We start from the raw sequence: 16,706 nt of genomic DNA, 5'->3' as shown, positions 1-16,706 counted from the left end.
GCTTCACACACAGAAGATCTACACAATCAGCACAGTTTCAAGATTAGAGTCACCAATTCAGTATCTGACCAAATGTCTCCCCTTCTGTTCCTGAGATATGACGTTAAAACATGATGATGTCACAGTCAAGCTGACCTTTGACCTTTTGACCTTCATTATTTGATCCTGTTAGACATTTGTGTCAAGTTTGGTCAGAATCAGTGAATGAATTCTTCAGTTATGGCCAAAAACATATTTTGTGAGGTCACACTGACCTTTGACCTTCGACCACCGAATTCTAATCAGTTTGTTCTTCAGTCCAGGTGGACGTTTGTGTCAAATCTAAAGAAATTCCCTCAAGGTGCTCTGGAGATATCTGCTCAATAATCTGGGGATCTGAACTCCCTGGATTAAATCTCAGGTTACAGGTCTTGGTGTGATCCTTGATTCAGATCTAAACTTCAAGTCCCACATTAACAAGGTGACGACAGCATCATTTTTCCACCCCAGAAACAGAAGCATCACTAACATGCGACCATTTCTAAATGAAAAGATGCAGAGAAATTGATTCACGCCTTTATTTCAAATCGTCAGCTCACTGCAAACTCTGCAGCTCAGCTATGAATCAGAACCAAGAGGAGCGAGCACATCAGGCCAGTCTGAGCTGCTCATTTAACATTTGATCTTAAGCTCCTCCTCCTTGTATACAAAGCCCTACATGGGCTGGGACCAAACTACATCACTAACTCCCTTGTTAGCTATTTGCCTCCAAGAACACTGCGATCATCTGTTGCTGAGTTATTGGAAGAAGATCGAGGGTGCAGCCCCAAAGCTATGAACACACTCCCTACAGATATCAGAGAAGCTGCTCGCTAAATATTTTCAAAAGAAAGCTAAAAACGTATCTGTTCACTTTAGATTTTAACTCGCTCTGATGTCCTCAAACAGCTCTCAAGCTCTTTTTACGCTTTACGCTCTTTTAAAATATTACTTTTACAATATTTTAAACTCAATGATTTTATGAATCAGTTGATTCATGTTTTAAACTGTTTTAAATGTCCTTCATATTGAATCGCCTGGTTTGTCTGTTTTATGTCCATTATGTCTGTTTTCATGTGAAGCACTCAGAGCAGTTATTGTAAAACACTTTGTGCTGCATTTCTTGTATGGCAGGAGCTGAATACATGAAGTTTATTATATTGTGTTAACAAGAATGAGACAGATGCAAGGTCACAGTGACCTTAACCTTTGACCACCCCAAACTAATCAGTTCATCGCTGAGTGAATGTTTTTGCCAAGTTTAGAGAAATTATTTCGAGGCGTTCTTGAGATAACGTGTTCATGAGAATGAGACACACAGGTCACACTGACCTTGACCTTTGACCTGTGTCCACGGCTATGCCGCAGCTACTGCTGATGTGGAGGCATAAAAAAATACATTAACTGTCAATTAATCTGTTGATTATTTTCTCAATGAATCGTTTAGTTGTTTGGTCTGTAATGTGTATGACAAGAGTGAAAAATTGTCGATGAGTGTTTCCAAAACCCAAAATCATGTCGTCATGTGTCGTGTTTTGTCCACATTCAGTTTACAGTCGCAGAGGAGCAAAGAAACAGGAACATATTCACATTTAAGAAGTTTGATCAGAGAATTTTCCTCAAAAAAATTACTCAAACTGATCGATTATCAAATTAGTCGGCACAGATTTGTGTCTTATCTGTGTTGATTTTCTAAATGAAGGTCACCAGCTGAAGGTCAGAGTCTAAAAACCTTTTTATCTATGATGACATCGCTGATTATAGACACTGTATAAACATGATTAAAGATGGAGTCTGAGTGTCTGATCTTTGTCGATCTGTTTCACAGAACACACGAACGGAGTGAACTTTCGTGACGATGAGAGCGTTGCTGTAAGTGCTCCCCAAAACTCTGTGGATCATCATTTTTCACTTCCTGCACACGAAGAGTGCCACATACTGAAAACTGCTCTGTATGTGTGTGTGTGTGTGTGTGTGTGTGTGTGTGTGCCCCTGCAGTCCACAGACACACTGCGTCCAGAGCAGGATGTCAGCTCCAAGGACAGAGGTGGCTCTCCGGAGTCGAGATCCACCACGGGGAGTACTGATACCACAGTAACCTCTGCTGTGTCAACTCGGCCTGTGCTCACCCGCCAAGGTAAACCACAGCTGTGTGTGTGTGCGTACGTGTGTTCCTGTGCATGTGTGTGTGAGTTTGGAGAGAGACTTTGAAAGGAAGCATCCATATCTCTTTCATCTGAGGGAAATAGGAGCTAATCACAGTGCTTGTGCTCGTGAAAGCAGTCTGAGCTTTGTTCTTGGGTTTACTGCTTTATGGCGAGTCATAAGCGTGTACGTATTTAGCATGCACGTCTCATTCCCAGCTGCTCGGTGCCTCTGCAGTTATAGTGTGAAATCAAAGGAAAAGGAACTCACACACACACACACACACACACACACACACACAGCTGAAGCTTTTTTGGGTTGCTCAAAAGTTCTAAACATCTGAAGACAGCGCTGCGTCTGCCTCGGCGTATCACAGCTGTGAGGCAAAGTACGCCGCACTCTGCGTGTGTGTGTGTGTGCGTGCGCACGGAAAGTTCAATTGGTATTCTGGTCCATATTTCAAACCCCCTCTTTAAAATCCTGTGGAAAAGCCAGTTCCCAATATACTTTACTGAGCTTGGATGCATTACAGTTCACAGCTCCCACTTTTCCTCCCTGAGAAAATAACCCGTCAACTTCTCGACTTGAGTCGCTGTGACGAGACGATGCTTCTGTCTCCAGGTTCGACGTTCAAGCCTCTGAATCCAGTGAAAAGAATAGATAAGGGCAGGAAGAGGAGCAGGAGGACCACCATCATGGGTATTCCCAACCAGGTCCAGAAGGAGCTCGGTATGTCCGCACTGTCATCTCTACTGAGCCAGTAGAAATCATGTGTCCTTGGTTGTTATTGACAGTTGTGTGCTCTCTTCACAGCTCTGCACAGAAGCTCAACCTTCCAACAGCTCGTTTCTACCCACAATCATGACGGGAAGCTCAGCAACAGCCAATCAGGGGTCGTTATCATTCCTACGGTTGATGGAGGGACTCCAGTGGCGAATAAGGAGGGAGCGAGGGTGCACCTTTCAGAGCTGGAGGTAAAGGGTTCTTCTTAATAGCTGTAACACAGTGGTTCCCACCTGGGTCCAGATTTCAAGTTCAAGGTCCACACAGTTTAATACATTCGTACTGTTTGACCATGTCGTCAAGCCAGTTAGCTGTCTCTGTGAAGGACCTGTCCATCAGTCACTCACTCTACAGCAGGAGTTCCCTGGTGTGTTTTGGCCATAAGAATCGTCCTCTCCTCTCCTGAGCAGGCATCCAGGGGTGAGCAGCTGCTGACGAAGCACCTCCAGGCGATGTACCAAGACGAGCAGCCCTTCATCCACCAGGGCTTTGGCACCTATCTCGGTCCCACCTCAAACCTTAGACCAAAGTCCGTCGCAGTTCCTGGCATGACCACTTCCTCCTCTGCTTCAGTGATGTTTAGCTTCCTCCAGGAACCCCAGGTGAGAATCAGATCAGTTAATTAAGGATGTGGCTTTCAAATTAAATTTTTTTTGAAGCCTCAGTTTTTAATATTTTACCTGATCCTGTCCTGACCATTCGTGACATTTCAATCCATATTTCTGTTTTTTTTCCAGGGACCAGTTATGTCCATATCTCCTCAGGCCACTTACTTGTCTACAATCATCCCCAATGCTGTCTTACCAGCCTCGATTGAAGTCATAGAGATCGACCGCAGCAGCAGCCGGATGCGTGGCAGCAGTGTAAACCATGGTGGCAGCGTCCGCACTGTGAGCAAGAGCAGCTTGGCATCTGGGGACTTATCAGTCAGCCCCTCGTTGCCCAGACGATCAGATGGTGATGGTTCCCAGACTGACAGTTCCCACAATGACGCCACACTGATGCCCACATCGGCTTCAGGTTCGAACTGGAGCGAGTCCCAGTCTTCAAAGACCATTATTTCAAACTCCTCCCCAGTGTCCTCGAAGGGGAGCGCGCGCAGCGGTAACTCACAGAGAGCGGGTCTGAATGGGAAGGAAAGCCAGACGGAGCACTCTAGCATGGACCAAGACCTCATCAGTGTCCGCAGCTCAGTGAGCGTAATGAGCAGCTTCAGCAGTAAAAGGGAATATGTTGAGTCTGATGTTCCAGGGTCAGTGGCTGCCGGGGACGATGCAAAAACCAGACAGAATTTCACTCGTAGTCTCTCAGTTATGAAGACCAAGCAACCCCCGGCCCCTCCAAGGAGGACAAACTCTCTGCATAGTAATAAGATCCGGAGCAACTCCAGGGTTCTGGTGGATCTCAGTGACTCTGCAGAGGCAGCAAATGCCACAGAAAGTATTGTGGCAAAGGACGAGATCAAATCAGTTGTTACGGAAACCAGTAAGATCCCCACCCCTGGATCAAACCCCACTGGGTCCAGCTGTCCAGATGCTTCCTCCAGTCCTTTGAGCCCCACGCAGGCCTCTTCCACCGAGGCAGGAGGAGCAACACAGCCTCCAGAATCCAGCAGCTCCTCCCCGCAGAAAACTCCCTCAGAAGGGGGTAAATTTGAACGGACCATGTCCCCCTCCAGTGGCTACTCCAGTCAGAGCGGCACTCCAACACTCTCCCCAAAAGGGATCTCCCCAACCTCCCCTGAGAAACAGAAGAAACCCGTCAAACCAGAGAGATCAGTGTCTCGCGCCTCATCCTCAGCAGCTTCTCCTTCCTCCTCTCTTACCTCTCTATCGTCTGGTACGTCTGAGCCTGTCAATCCAGAGGTGTCCGCATGTAGCTCCACTCTGCCTCCACAGGGATCTCCAAAAGACCTCCCGTCAAATCACAGCTCTTCAAATCTGGGACGTGAAGTCAGGGAGCTGTTGAACATCCCACCACCTCCCAAAGTCAAAGCGCCATGTCCTCCTCCTCCTGAGACATGGGTGCACAACAGACGTACCTTTCAGCTTCTGTGTGGGCCGTACCCTAATGTCAGCAGAGTGCCCCAGAAACCAGCACAGATACAAGACAGTACTGTTAAACAAGTGGCAACCCAGACTGAAGGCAGCACGGAGATGCAAGTTTCAGATCAAAAACAGTCAGACAAATCTGTCCCACAGCTGTCAGAGGTCAAAGAAAAGCCAGGGACTTTGTTAGCAGCGGGTCCCGAAGGTGTTCACAAGGAGGTGGAGAGCAGGGAGTGTCCAGGTACTGAACAGGACAGGGTGGAAGTAAGTGCTGACGCTCAGAAACAAGAGCAGAGTAGTAGCCCTGTGGTGATGGACCCCGAGAGTCCAAAGAAAGAGCCTCCTCCCGTCATGAAGAAACCCACGACAGTGCTGCTCAGAGAGGAAGTGGTGTCGACAGAACACCAGGAAAAGATGAGCGGTGATGCCACGACGGAGAACCGTTCAGCCTCCTCACAGCCGGAGGTTATGATTTTAGTTGATAAGAGCGATAATGAGACGGACAAAAGTGAGGTCACATCCATGCAGATGCTTTCTGTCGAGGTCCCCAAAGTTAGTAAAACCTCGCCACCACCTACTCCTCCCCCGGCATACCACCCCACACCTCCTCCATCAAGAAAGACACCTCCTTCATCTGTGTCTACGCCACCAGATGAATTACAGAGGGTACAGGAGGAGATCCAGGTTGTGGAGTCCTGCTGGCCACCTCCTCCACCTCCTATGGAAGGGGACTCAGTCTTTGATGGTGGAGATGAGGTTGACTTTCCTCCACCTCCTCCACCCCTTGTGACAGACAGCGTGCCAAATGTTATGGACAGTTGTATCACAGAGCTGGACGTCTTAGAACGACCCACAGAGGAAGTTGAAGAGACAACCGAGGAGTTGAGTGAAGCTGGGACATCTGGACGTGGACAGACACCAGATTTGTCCCCTGCTGCTCCAGAAACAGTAACTGACACCAAACCAGAGGTTGTTTTGCAACTTTCAAAAGCGAACAATGCTGATGAGACTTCTTGCAGGCCAGTGCAGAGTTTATCTGAATCTGAATCAGTGGAAGCACCCCCTTTGCCACCCATTACAAGAGCAGAGAGCCCAGTATCAGCCTCCGCTTCAGCTCCTCCCAGCAGCTTCCTGAAACAAGACTCCATGAAAATCGAAGATCCCTCCGAGCCTTACGTCAATGCCCAACCTCCAGTCACTGTCCCAGTAGCACCCCCTTTACCAGCAGAGAATCTAACCCATGGGGTTAATTTCAGAAGGCAGCCCAGCGTACAAAACCGAGACGCCAGGAGCAAGGAGCTCCTCTCTCGCCACAAAAATGCACCCATTCCCAAAGAGGATGCCAACATACCTCTAGTCACCCCCTCCCTGCTTCAGATGGTTCGTCTCAGATCAGTCAACATGACTGAAGAGCAAGTCAAAGCTCCATCGGAGGACAAGTCAACAAACCAGGGCGCTGCAGTTCAGGAGAACTGCCCAGTCTCAATCCCAGGGTCTCAAAACATTCCACAGAAACCCATCCGCAAGTCTCTGTCACTAAAATCTCCCCCTCAGACAGCGAAGACGTCCTCTGTGGTGCTAAACACCCCCTCCATGCGCTTACAGGAAGCCATACGTATGAAAACTGCAGCCATGTCTTCAAGAGACGGTCTTCCATCCCGACTGGGTGTGAGGTCGTCCGCTTACAGCTCTGTCGGTGAACAAGGGGCTCTGTCCCTGAAATCACCTGAGGCGTGTGACATGCACAAGTCCTCGGCCTCTACCGCCAGCTTTATCTTCTCTCGGAGCACAAAAAAGGTCGTCATAGAGACTGCAGCTGCTTCCTCCCCCGACGCTCAGGCAACTCTGAAGCAAAGCTTGGCAGCCGAGCTCATGCAGGTGTCAGACCAGACAAAGGCCAACGCTTTGTCCAATGGCGGGGTGAAGTCGGACAAAGTTCCTCCACCAGTAGCAAAGAAACCATCGCATGGGAGCAGCAGTCCGTCACAGAATCTTCCTGCTTGTTCAGCAAAGACAGACTTCAGTGTTGAAGGAAACGGAGCGCCAGGGGTCCAACCTACGAGTGGAGTAACACTTCCTGATACAAGTAAGAGCAGCAACGTTTTCTGTCATTTGCTTAAGTCATAAAACACTGCTGTTATATACATGTAGCAAGGCAGAGTCCTGCACTGGGTCCATTTTGAAAACCCCACTTCCCACCCATACCCGTAAAGCTCAGCACCAGAACCGACCTGTTACCATTCTAAATTCCAAATCCAGCGGAGGAGACGTCTCTTTCACTGGATGGTGAAAACATTCAATCACTGCCAAGGTCAAGGTCAGGTCAGGTTACCCGACCTGGTGCAGGACTCTGCTTCAGAAAAGCGGGGATAACATTTTATGTTACTTTATTGTGGCTGCTAGAGCCGCCCTCTGAGAGTCGACCAAACGTTGGTTGACTAGAAAGGTCATTAGTCAGCAAGATTTAGCTTAACTTAGTCATAGAAAAATAGAAGCAAAATAAATCCAAACCTATATGACTGGAGCATGTGTGACTTTACTTTGAAAGGACAGACACAGGAAGTGTCCACGCTCAGCAGTCAGACAGGAGTCAGGTTAATCTCCAGGGCTGGTACCTGCGGTTATTCCACAGGCTAGTTAATAACATGTCGGGCAGGAAATCCAAAGTGTGGGATCATTTTGAGAAGGTGAAGGACGAACCCAAGGTGATATGTAAACTCATCTTCATTGGTCGACTACAAACATGACGTATCATGTGAAACATGGAAGTAGCTACATGCCCATTAGCCCACAGTAGCCATAGTGGGTGCACAATTTCAGGACACACACTGTAGTACTTCTATCTTTTCTTCTCTTCAACTCTCAAACAGCAGTGACACAGCGCCACCTGTTGGTCAGGAACAGGATTAGCTTTCAGAACAGCTGCCTTCGTCGATGTGCTGCTGCTGCTGCTGCTGAGTGTGTCAACTCATTACAGCTGATTCAGTGCTGCATAAATCAATATCTGACTCCTGTCATGAAAAAGCAGAATGCTAATTCCAGCATTACCGTGATGTGGAACACCGAAGCAGTTTCACGTCACCTGAAAGACGATATTTCCTGTTCTCCATACCAACAAGAGAAAACTGCACACACAGGCCCCGTCTCTCTCTCTCTCACACACACACACACACACACACACACACACACACACAGTACGAACTGCTGACTCGCCTTCAGCATTCCCCACTCAGATATTCAGTCAGCTCTAACCTGCAGCTCATGATCATGTCTCAGTGACTGAATTAGATCAGGACAGAATACTCTTCATCACGTGTGTTCCTGTAACTGTATTATATCGATGCCATCATGTCTAACCTCCCCTCGTCTGCCCCCCTCAGCGACCAGAGTGACAGCGGACACGATTGAAACACTGTTCTGAAACAGCGTTGGACCAGAGGACCGAGCGAGGACAGCTCCCAGCGAGGACGGACATTACTGAGACGTGTGACTCCACCATCAGAGTATTGTGTGTGTTCTCCAAAAGCCTTAGCCTGTAACGGCCTTCCTACATGTTTATGCAAAAAAATAATGTTGCTCCCAGTTTCCTATGATAGCTTTATTCTGGAGTATTTTTCTAAGCTATAGTTTATCTCTTATTAAGGCCCCTCAGGATGAAACATTGGCTGAACTGTAAATATTTGGCTTGTGTGAGATCGCCTCCCAGAGGCAGGTAGTGGTCACTGCAGCTCAGAGAGAAGGATTTCTGTACAGTTTACTGTCTGTTAGGTCTCTTTTCCCTGTTGTAATATAACACGAGTTTCACGGTGATTGAAGCGTCGTCAGAGAAAAGCTGATCGACGACAGGACGACTCAGCATTTATCACTTTCTTTGCTTAAAGATCAGAGTAAGAACAAATAGTCACTTAGTTTCAGTCTGTTTTTCACTGTCTGGAATAGTGTTTAAGAAAAAGGGATGCTGCACTCACAACAAGAGGAAGATATTTTGTTAACCTCATCACGTCATGATAAACCATTCAGACTGAACGCAGTGAAGCATCTGAGTACAGCGACTGATGCTTCTGCACAACTTTCTCAAAGCCCAACACACTCTGAGAAATCTCCTGGACAGCAGTAACACGAGCATCCTATTTATTTATGTGTGGTTGTTTCCACTTGTAGCACTGTCAGTCACCTTTTCCTACCAAATATGAAATATTTAAGACTCTGTTTCATCTGATGAACCACTCTGAGGGCCGTGCACGTGACCGGCCCTGGATGATTGATACACTGGAGCAGACTTTGTGTGGGGTCGGTGTTTTTTATTAACGATTCTGTATCGAAAACTTTGGCCTGACGCCTTTTTTTTGGTGGAAAATCCAGCTCGTCACTATTTGCACAAAATGCTTTCCCCCAGCAAAAATCATTGGTGAGTGAATTATTATTCTGACTCTTAGTAATGAGTCAAAAATCGACGTCTCGGTGATTTAAAGAATTCTGTACAGTTACTACTTCTATAAATAAAATTTATGTGTATTAAAAATGCAGTTCTCTGTTTTCTTTTTTAAAGATGTGGTGCAGATGCCTTAATATTTACCAACACAGTCTCATTTAACACACACACTTCATTTTATTATGTACACCTGTCCAACAGCCAATCAAATGGCAGCAACTCAGTGCATTCAGCATGCAGACATAGTGAAAATGACCTGCTGAAGTTCAAACGAAGAATCAGAATGATTAAGAAAGGTGATTTAAGTGACTTTGAATGTGGCATGGTTGTTGGTGCCAAATCAAATATCACTTAAAAAAGTCACAGCATAGCATGTCGTCCAGAATCACTTAAAAAAGTCAGTATAGTATGTCGTCAAAAATCACGTAAAAAAGTCATAGCATAGCAAGTCGTCAAAAATCACGTAAAAAAGTCATAGTATAGCATGTTGTCCAAAATCATTAAAAAGCGACATGCTAAAGTATATTGTTAAAAATCATGAAAAAAAGTCATAGTATTGTTTGTCGTCCAAAATCATGGAAAAAAGTCATAGTATAGTATGTCGTCCAAAATCATGAAAAAAAGTCATAGTATAGCATGTCGTCCAAAATCATGAAAAAAAAGTCATAGTATAGCATGTCGTCCAAAATCATTAAAAAGCGACATGCTAAAGTATATTGTTAAAAATCATGAAAAAAAGTCATAGTATAGTTTGTCGTCCAAAATCATGGAAAAAAGTCATAGTATAGCATGTCGTCCAAAATCATGAAAAAGCGACATGCTAAAGTATATTGTTAAAAATCATGAAAAAAAAGTCATAGTATAGTTTGTCGTCCAAAATCATGGAAAAAAGTCATAGTATAGCATGTCGTCCAAAATCATGAAAAAAAGTCATAGTATAGCATGTCGTCCAAAATCATGAAAAAAAAGTCATAGTATGTCATCCAATATCATGAAAAAAGTCATAGTATAGCATGTCGTCCAAAATCATGAAAAAAAGTCATAGTATAGCATGTCGTCCAAAATCATGAAAAAAAGTCATAGTATAGCATGTCGTCCAAAATCATTAAAAAGCGACATGCTAAAGTATATTGTTAAAAATCATGAAAAAAAGTCATAGTATTGTTTGTCGTCCAATATCATGAAAAAAGTCACAGCATAGCATGTCGTCCAGAATCACTTAAAAAAGTCAGTATAGTATGTCGTCAAAAATCACGTAAAAAAGTCATAGCATAGCAAGTCGTCAAAAATCACGTAAAAAAGTCATAGTATAGCATGTTGTCCAAAATCATTAAAAAGCGACATGCTAAAGTATATTGTTAAAAATCATGAAAAAAAGTCATAGTATTGTTTGTCGTCCAAAATCATGGAAAAAAGCCATAGTATAGTATGTCGTCCAAAATCATGAAAAAAAGTCATAGTATAGCATGTCGTCCAAAATCATGAAAAAAAAGTCATAGTATGTCATCCAATATCATGAAAAAAGTCATAGTATAGCATGTCGTCCAAAATCATTAAAAAGCGACATGCTAAAGTATATTGTTAAAAATCATGAAAAAAAGTCATAGTATAGTTTGTCGTCCAAAATCATGGAAAAAAGTCATAGTATAGTATGTCGTCCAAAATCATGAAAAAAAGTCATAGTATAGCATGTCGTCCAAAATCATGAAAAAAAAGTCATAGTATAGCATGTCGTCCAAAATCATTAAAAGCGACATGCTAAAGTATATTGTTAAAAATCATGAAAAAGTCATAGTATAGTTTGTCGTCCAAAATCATGGAAAAAGTCATAGTATAGCATGTCCAAAATCATGTAAAAAAAAAAGTCATAGTATAGTATTTAGTACAAAATCATGAAAAAAGTCATAGTATAGCATGTCGTCAAAATCATTAAAAGCGACATGCTAAAGTATATTGTTAAAAATCATTGAAAAAAGTCATAGTATAGTTTGTCGTCCAAAATCATGGAAAAAAGTCATAGTATAGCATGTCGTCCAAAATCATGAAAAAAAAGTCATAGTATAGCATGTCGTCCAAAATCATGAAAAAAAGTCATAGTATAGTATGTCGTCCAAAATCATGAAAAAAAGTCATAGTATAGCATGTGGTCCAAAATCATGAAAAAGTCATAGTATAGCATGTCGTCCAAAATCATGAAAAAAAGTCATAGTATAGCATGTCGTCCAAAACCATGAAAAAGTCATAGTATAGTATGTCGTCCAAAATCATGAAAAAGTCATAGTATAGTATGTCGTCCAAAATCATGAAAAAGTCATAGTATAGCATGTCGTCCAAAATCATGAAAAAAAGTCATAGTATAGTATGTCGTCCAAAACCATGAAAAAGTCATAGTATAGCATGTCGTCCAAAATCATGAAAAAAAGTCATAGTATAGTATGTCGTCCAAAACCATGAAAAAGTCATAGTATAGCATGTCGTCCAAAATCATGAAAAAAAGTCATAGTATAGTATGTCGTCCAAAACCATGAAAAAGTCATAGTATAGCATGTCGTCCAAAATCATGAAAAAGTCATAGTATAGTATGTCGTCCAAAACCATGAAAAAGTCATAGTATAGTATGTCGTCCAAAATCATGAAAAAGTCATAGTATAGTATGTCGTCCAAAACCATGAAAAAGTCATAGTATAGTATGTCGTCCAAAATCATGAAAAAGTCATAGTATAGTATGTCGTCCAAAATCATGAAAAAGTCATAGTATAGTATGTCGTCCAAAATCATGAAAAAGTCATAGTATAGTATGTCGTCCAAAATCATGAAAAAGTCATAGTATAGCATGTCGTCCAAAATCATGAAAAAAAGTCATAGTATAGCATGTCGTCCAAAACCATGAAAAAAAAGTCATAGTATAGCATGTCGTCCAAAATCATGAAAAAAAGTCATAGTATAGTATGTCGTCCAAAATCATGAAAAAAAGTCATAGTATAGCATGTGGTCCAAAATCATGAAAAAGTCATAGTATAGCATGTCGTCCAAAATCATGAAAAAAAGTCATAGTATAGCATGTCGTCCAAAATCACGAAAAAGTCATAGTATAGCATGTCGTCCAAAATCATGAAAAAAAGTCATAGTATAGCATGTCGTCCAAAATCATGAAAAAAAGTCATAGTATAGCATGTCGTCCAAAATCATGAAAAAAAGTCATAGTATAGCATGTCGTCCAAAATCATGAAAAAGTCATAGTATAGCATGTGGTCCAAAATCATGAAAAACAACGTCATAGTATGTCGTCCTAAAACATGAAAAAAAGTCATAGTATAGCATGTCGTCCAAAACCATGAAAAAAAAGTCATAGTATAGCATGTCGTCCAAAATCATGAAAAAAAGTCATAGTATAGCATGTCGTCCAAAATCATGAAAAAAAAGTCATAGTATGTCATCCAATATCATGAAAAAAGTCATAGTATAGCATGTCGTCCAAAATCATTAAAAAGCGACATGCTAAAGTATATTGTTAAAAATCATGAAAAAAAGTCATAGTATAGTTTGTCGTCCAAAATCATGGAAAAAAGTCATAGTATAGTATGTCGTCCAAAATCATGAAAAAAAGTCATAGTATAGCATGTCGTCCAAAATCATGAAAAAAAAGTCATAGTATAGCATGTCGTCCAAAATCATTAAAAAGCGACATGCTAAAGTATATTGTTAAAAATCATGAAAAAAAGTCATAGTATAGTTTGTCGTCCAAAATCATGGAAAAAAGTCATAGTATAGCATGTCGTCCAAAATCATGAAAAAGTCACAGTATAGTATGTCGTCCAAAATCATGAAAAAAAGTCATAGTATAGCATGTCGTCCAAAATCATTAAAAAGCGACATGCTAAAGTATATTGTTAAAAATCATGAAAAAAAGTCATAGTATAGTTTGTCGTCCAAAATCATGAAAAAAAGTCATAGTATAGCATGTCGTCCAAAATCATGAAAAAAAAGTCATAGTATAGCATGTCGTCCAAAACCATGAAAAAAAGTCATAGTATAGCATGTCGCCCAAAACCATGAAAAAAAGTCATAGTATAGCATGTCGCCCAAAACCATGAAAAAAAAGTCATAGTATAGCATGTCGTCCAAAATCATGAAAAAGTCATAGTATAGCATGTCGTCCAAAATCATGAAAAAAAGTCATAGTATAGCATGTCGTCCAAAATCACGAAAAAGTCATAGTATAGCATGTCGTCCAAAATCATGAAAAACAACGTCATAGTATGTCGTCCTAAAACATGAAAAAAAGTCATAGTATAGCATGTCGTCCAAAACCATGAAAAAAAGTCATAGTATAGCATGTCGTCCAAAATCATGAAAAAAAAGTCATAGTATAGTATGTCGTCCAAAATCATGAAAAAAAGTCATAGTATAGCATGTCGTCCAAAACCATGAAAAAAAGTCATAGTATAGCATGTCGTCCAAAATCATGAAAAAAAGTCATAGTATAGCATGTCGTCCAAAATCATGAAAAAAAGTCATAGTATAGCATGTCGTCCAAAATCATGAAAAAGTCATAGTATAGCATGTGGTCCAAAATCATGAAAAACAACGTCATAGTATGTCGTCCTAAAACATGAAAAAAAGTCATAGTATAGCATGTCGTCCAAAACCATGAAAAAAAAGTCATAGTATAGCATGTCGTCCAAAATCATGAAAAAAAAGTCATAGTATAGCATGTCGTCCAAAATCATGAAAAAAAAGTCATAGTATAGCATGTCGTCCAAAACCATGAAAAAAAGTCATAGTATAGCATGTCGTCCAAAATCATGAAAAAAAGTCATAGTATAGCATGTCGTCCAAAATCATGAAAAAAAGTCATAGTATAGCATGTCGTCCAAAATCATGAAAAAGTCATAGTATAGCATGTCGTCCAATATCATGAAAAAGTCATAGTATAGCATGTCGTCCAAAATCATGAAAAAGTCATAGTATAGCATGTCGTCCAAAATCATGAAAAAAAGTCATAGTATAGCATGTCGTCCAAAATCATGAAAAAAAGTCATAGTATAGCATGTCGTCCAAAATCATGAAAAAAGTCATAGTATAGCATGTCGTCCAAAATCATGAAAAAAAGTCATAGTATAGCATGTCATCCAAAATCATGAAAAAAGTCATAGTATAGCATGTCGTCCAAAATCATGAAAAAAGTCATAGTATAGTATGTCATCCAAAATCTATGAAAAAGTCATAGTATAGTATGTCGTCCAAAACCATGAAAAAAGTCATAGTATAGCATGTCGTCCAAAATCATGAAAAAAAGTCATAGTATAGCATGTCGTCCAAAATCATGAAAAAAAAGTCATAGTATAGCATGTCGTCCAAAATCATGAAAAAAAGTCATAGTATAGCATGTCGTCCAAAATCATGAAAAAAAGTCATAATATAGTATGTCGTCCAAAATCATGAAAAAAAAGTCATAGTATAGCATGTCGTCCAAAATCATGAAAAAGGTCATAGTATAGCATGTGGTCCAAAATCATGAAAAAAAGTCATAATATAGTATGTCGTCCAAAATCATGAAAAAAAGTCATAATATAGTATGTCGTCCAAAATCATGAAAAAAAAGTCATAGTATAGCATGTCATCCAAAATCATGAAAAAGTCATAGTATAGTATGTCGTCCAAAATCATGAAAAAAAAGTCATAGTATAGCATGTCATCCAAAATCACGAAAAAAAGTCATAGTATGTCGTCCAAAATCATGAAAAAAAGTCATAGTATAGCATGTCATCCAAAATCATGAAAAAGTCATAGTATAGTATGTCGTCCAAAATCATGAAAAAAAAGTCATAGTATAGCATGTCATCCAAAATCATGAAAAAAAGTCATAATATAGTATGTCGTCCAAAATCATGAAAAAAAAGTCATAGTATAGCATGTCATCCAAAATCATGAAAAAGTCATAGTATAGTATGTCGTCCAAAATCATGAAAAAAAAGTCATAGTATAGCATGTCGTCCAAAATCATGAAAAAGTCATAGTATAGCATGTCATCCAAAATCATGAAAAAGTCATAGTATAGTATGTCGTCCAAAATCATGAAAAAAAGTCATAGTATAGCATGTCGTCCAAAATCATGAAAAAAAGTCATAGTATAGCATGTCGTCCAAAATCATGAAAAAAAGTCATAGTATAGCATGTCGTCCAAAATCATGAAAAAAAGTCATAGTATAGCATGTCGTCCAAAATCATGAAAAAAAGTCATAGTATAGCATGTCGTCCAAAATCATGAAAAAAAGTCATAGTATAGTATGTCGTCCAAAATCATGAAAAAAAGTCATAGTATAGCATGTCGTCCAAAATCATGAAAAAAAGTCATAGTATAGCATGTCGTCAAAAATCATGAAAAAAAAGTCATCGTATAGCATGTCGTCCAAAATAATGGAAAAGCAGTCATAGTATAGCATATCGTTCAAAATCATTAAATAAAGTCATAGTATAGCATGTCGTCCAAAATCATGAAAAAAGATTCATAGTATAGCATGTCGTCCAAAATAATGGAAAAGCAGTCATAGTATAGCATATCGTTCAAAATCATGAAAAAAAAGTCATAGTATAGCATGTGGTCCAAAATCATGAAAAAGTCATAGTATAGCATGTCGTCCAAAATCACGAAAAAGTCATAGTATAGCATGTCGTCCAAAATCATGAAAAAAAGTCATAGTATAGCATGTCGTCCAAAATCATGAAAAAAAGTCATAGTATAGCATGTGGTCCAAAATCATGAAAAAGTCATAGTATAGCATGTCGTCCAAAATCATGAAAAAAAAGTCATAGTATAGCATGTGGTCCAAAATCATGAAAAAGTCATAGTATAGCATGTCGTCCAAAATCATGAAAAAGTCATAGTATAGCATGTCGTCCTAAAACATGAAAAAACGTCATAGTATAGCATGTCGTCCAAAATCATGAAAAAGTCATAGTATAGCATGTCGTCCAAAACCATGAAAAAAAAGTCATAGTATAGCATGTCGTCCAAAATCATGAAAAAGTCATAGTATAGCATGTCGTCCAAAACCATGAAAAAAAAGTCATAGTGTAGCATGTGGTCCAAAATCATGAAAAAAAGTCATAGTATAGCATGTGGTCCAAAATCATGAAAAAAAGTCATAGTATAGCATGTCGTATGTCCTTGGTGAATCTATGACAAAGAATTAGAAAGGAGTCTAACCCAGTACCAACAAGGTGTACCTAATAAAGTGGCCAGTGAGTGTCAACATATTTGATGTCTGCAGACCAGA

General features: G+C 40.5%; 1 protein-coding gene across 5 annotated transcripts in view; it reads left to right on the top strand.

The window, feature by feature from the left end:
- kiaa1522 (KIAA1522 ortholog) overlaps window positions 1-9,499 on the top strand; it is a 52,833-nt gene extending 43,334 nt beyond the window's left edge. For all 5 annotated transcript variants that reach the window (XM_049601995.1, XM_049601998.1, XM_049602000.1 and 2 more), the window contains 7 exons: window positions 1,847-1,890; window positions 2,017-2,155; window positions 2,785-2,892; window positions 2,977-3,137; window positions 3,357-3,548; window positions 3,684-7,080; window positions 8,375-9,499. In XM_049601995.1, the coding sequence (XP_049457952.1) occupies window positions 1,847-1,890; window positions 2,017-2,155; window positions 2,785-2,892; window positions 2,977-3,137; window positions 3,357-3,548; window positions 3,684-7,080; window positions 8,375-8,415 (4,082 nt within the window). In that variant the 3' untranslated portion in view covers window positions 8,416-9,499. The remainder of the gene's footprint in view (window positions 1-1,846; window positions 1,891-2,016; window positions 2,156-2,784; window positions 2,893-2,976; window positions 3,138-3,356; window positions 3,549-3,683; window positions 7,081-8,374) is intronic.
- The last annotated feature ends 7,207 nt before the right edge of the window (window positions 9,500-16,706 follow it).

Source organism: Epinephelus fuscoguttatus, linkage group LG17 (assembly GCF_011397635.1).
Source record: "Epinephelus fuscoguttatus linkage group LG17, E.fuscoguttatus.final_Chr_v1".
NCBI lineage: Eukaryota > Metazoa > Chordata > Actinopteri > Perciformes > Serranidae > Epinephelus > Epinephelus fuscoguttatus.
Note: the sequence above shows the minus strand (reverse complement) of the source record. Positions and strands in the feature narration are given on the sequence as shown.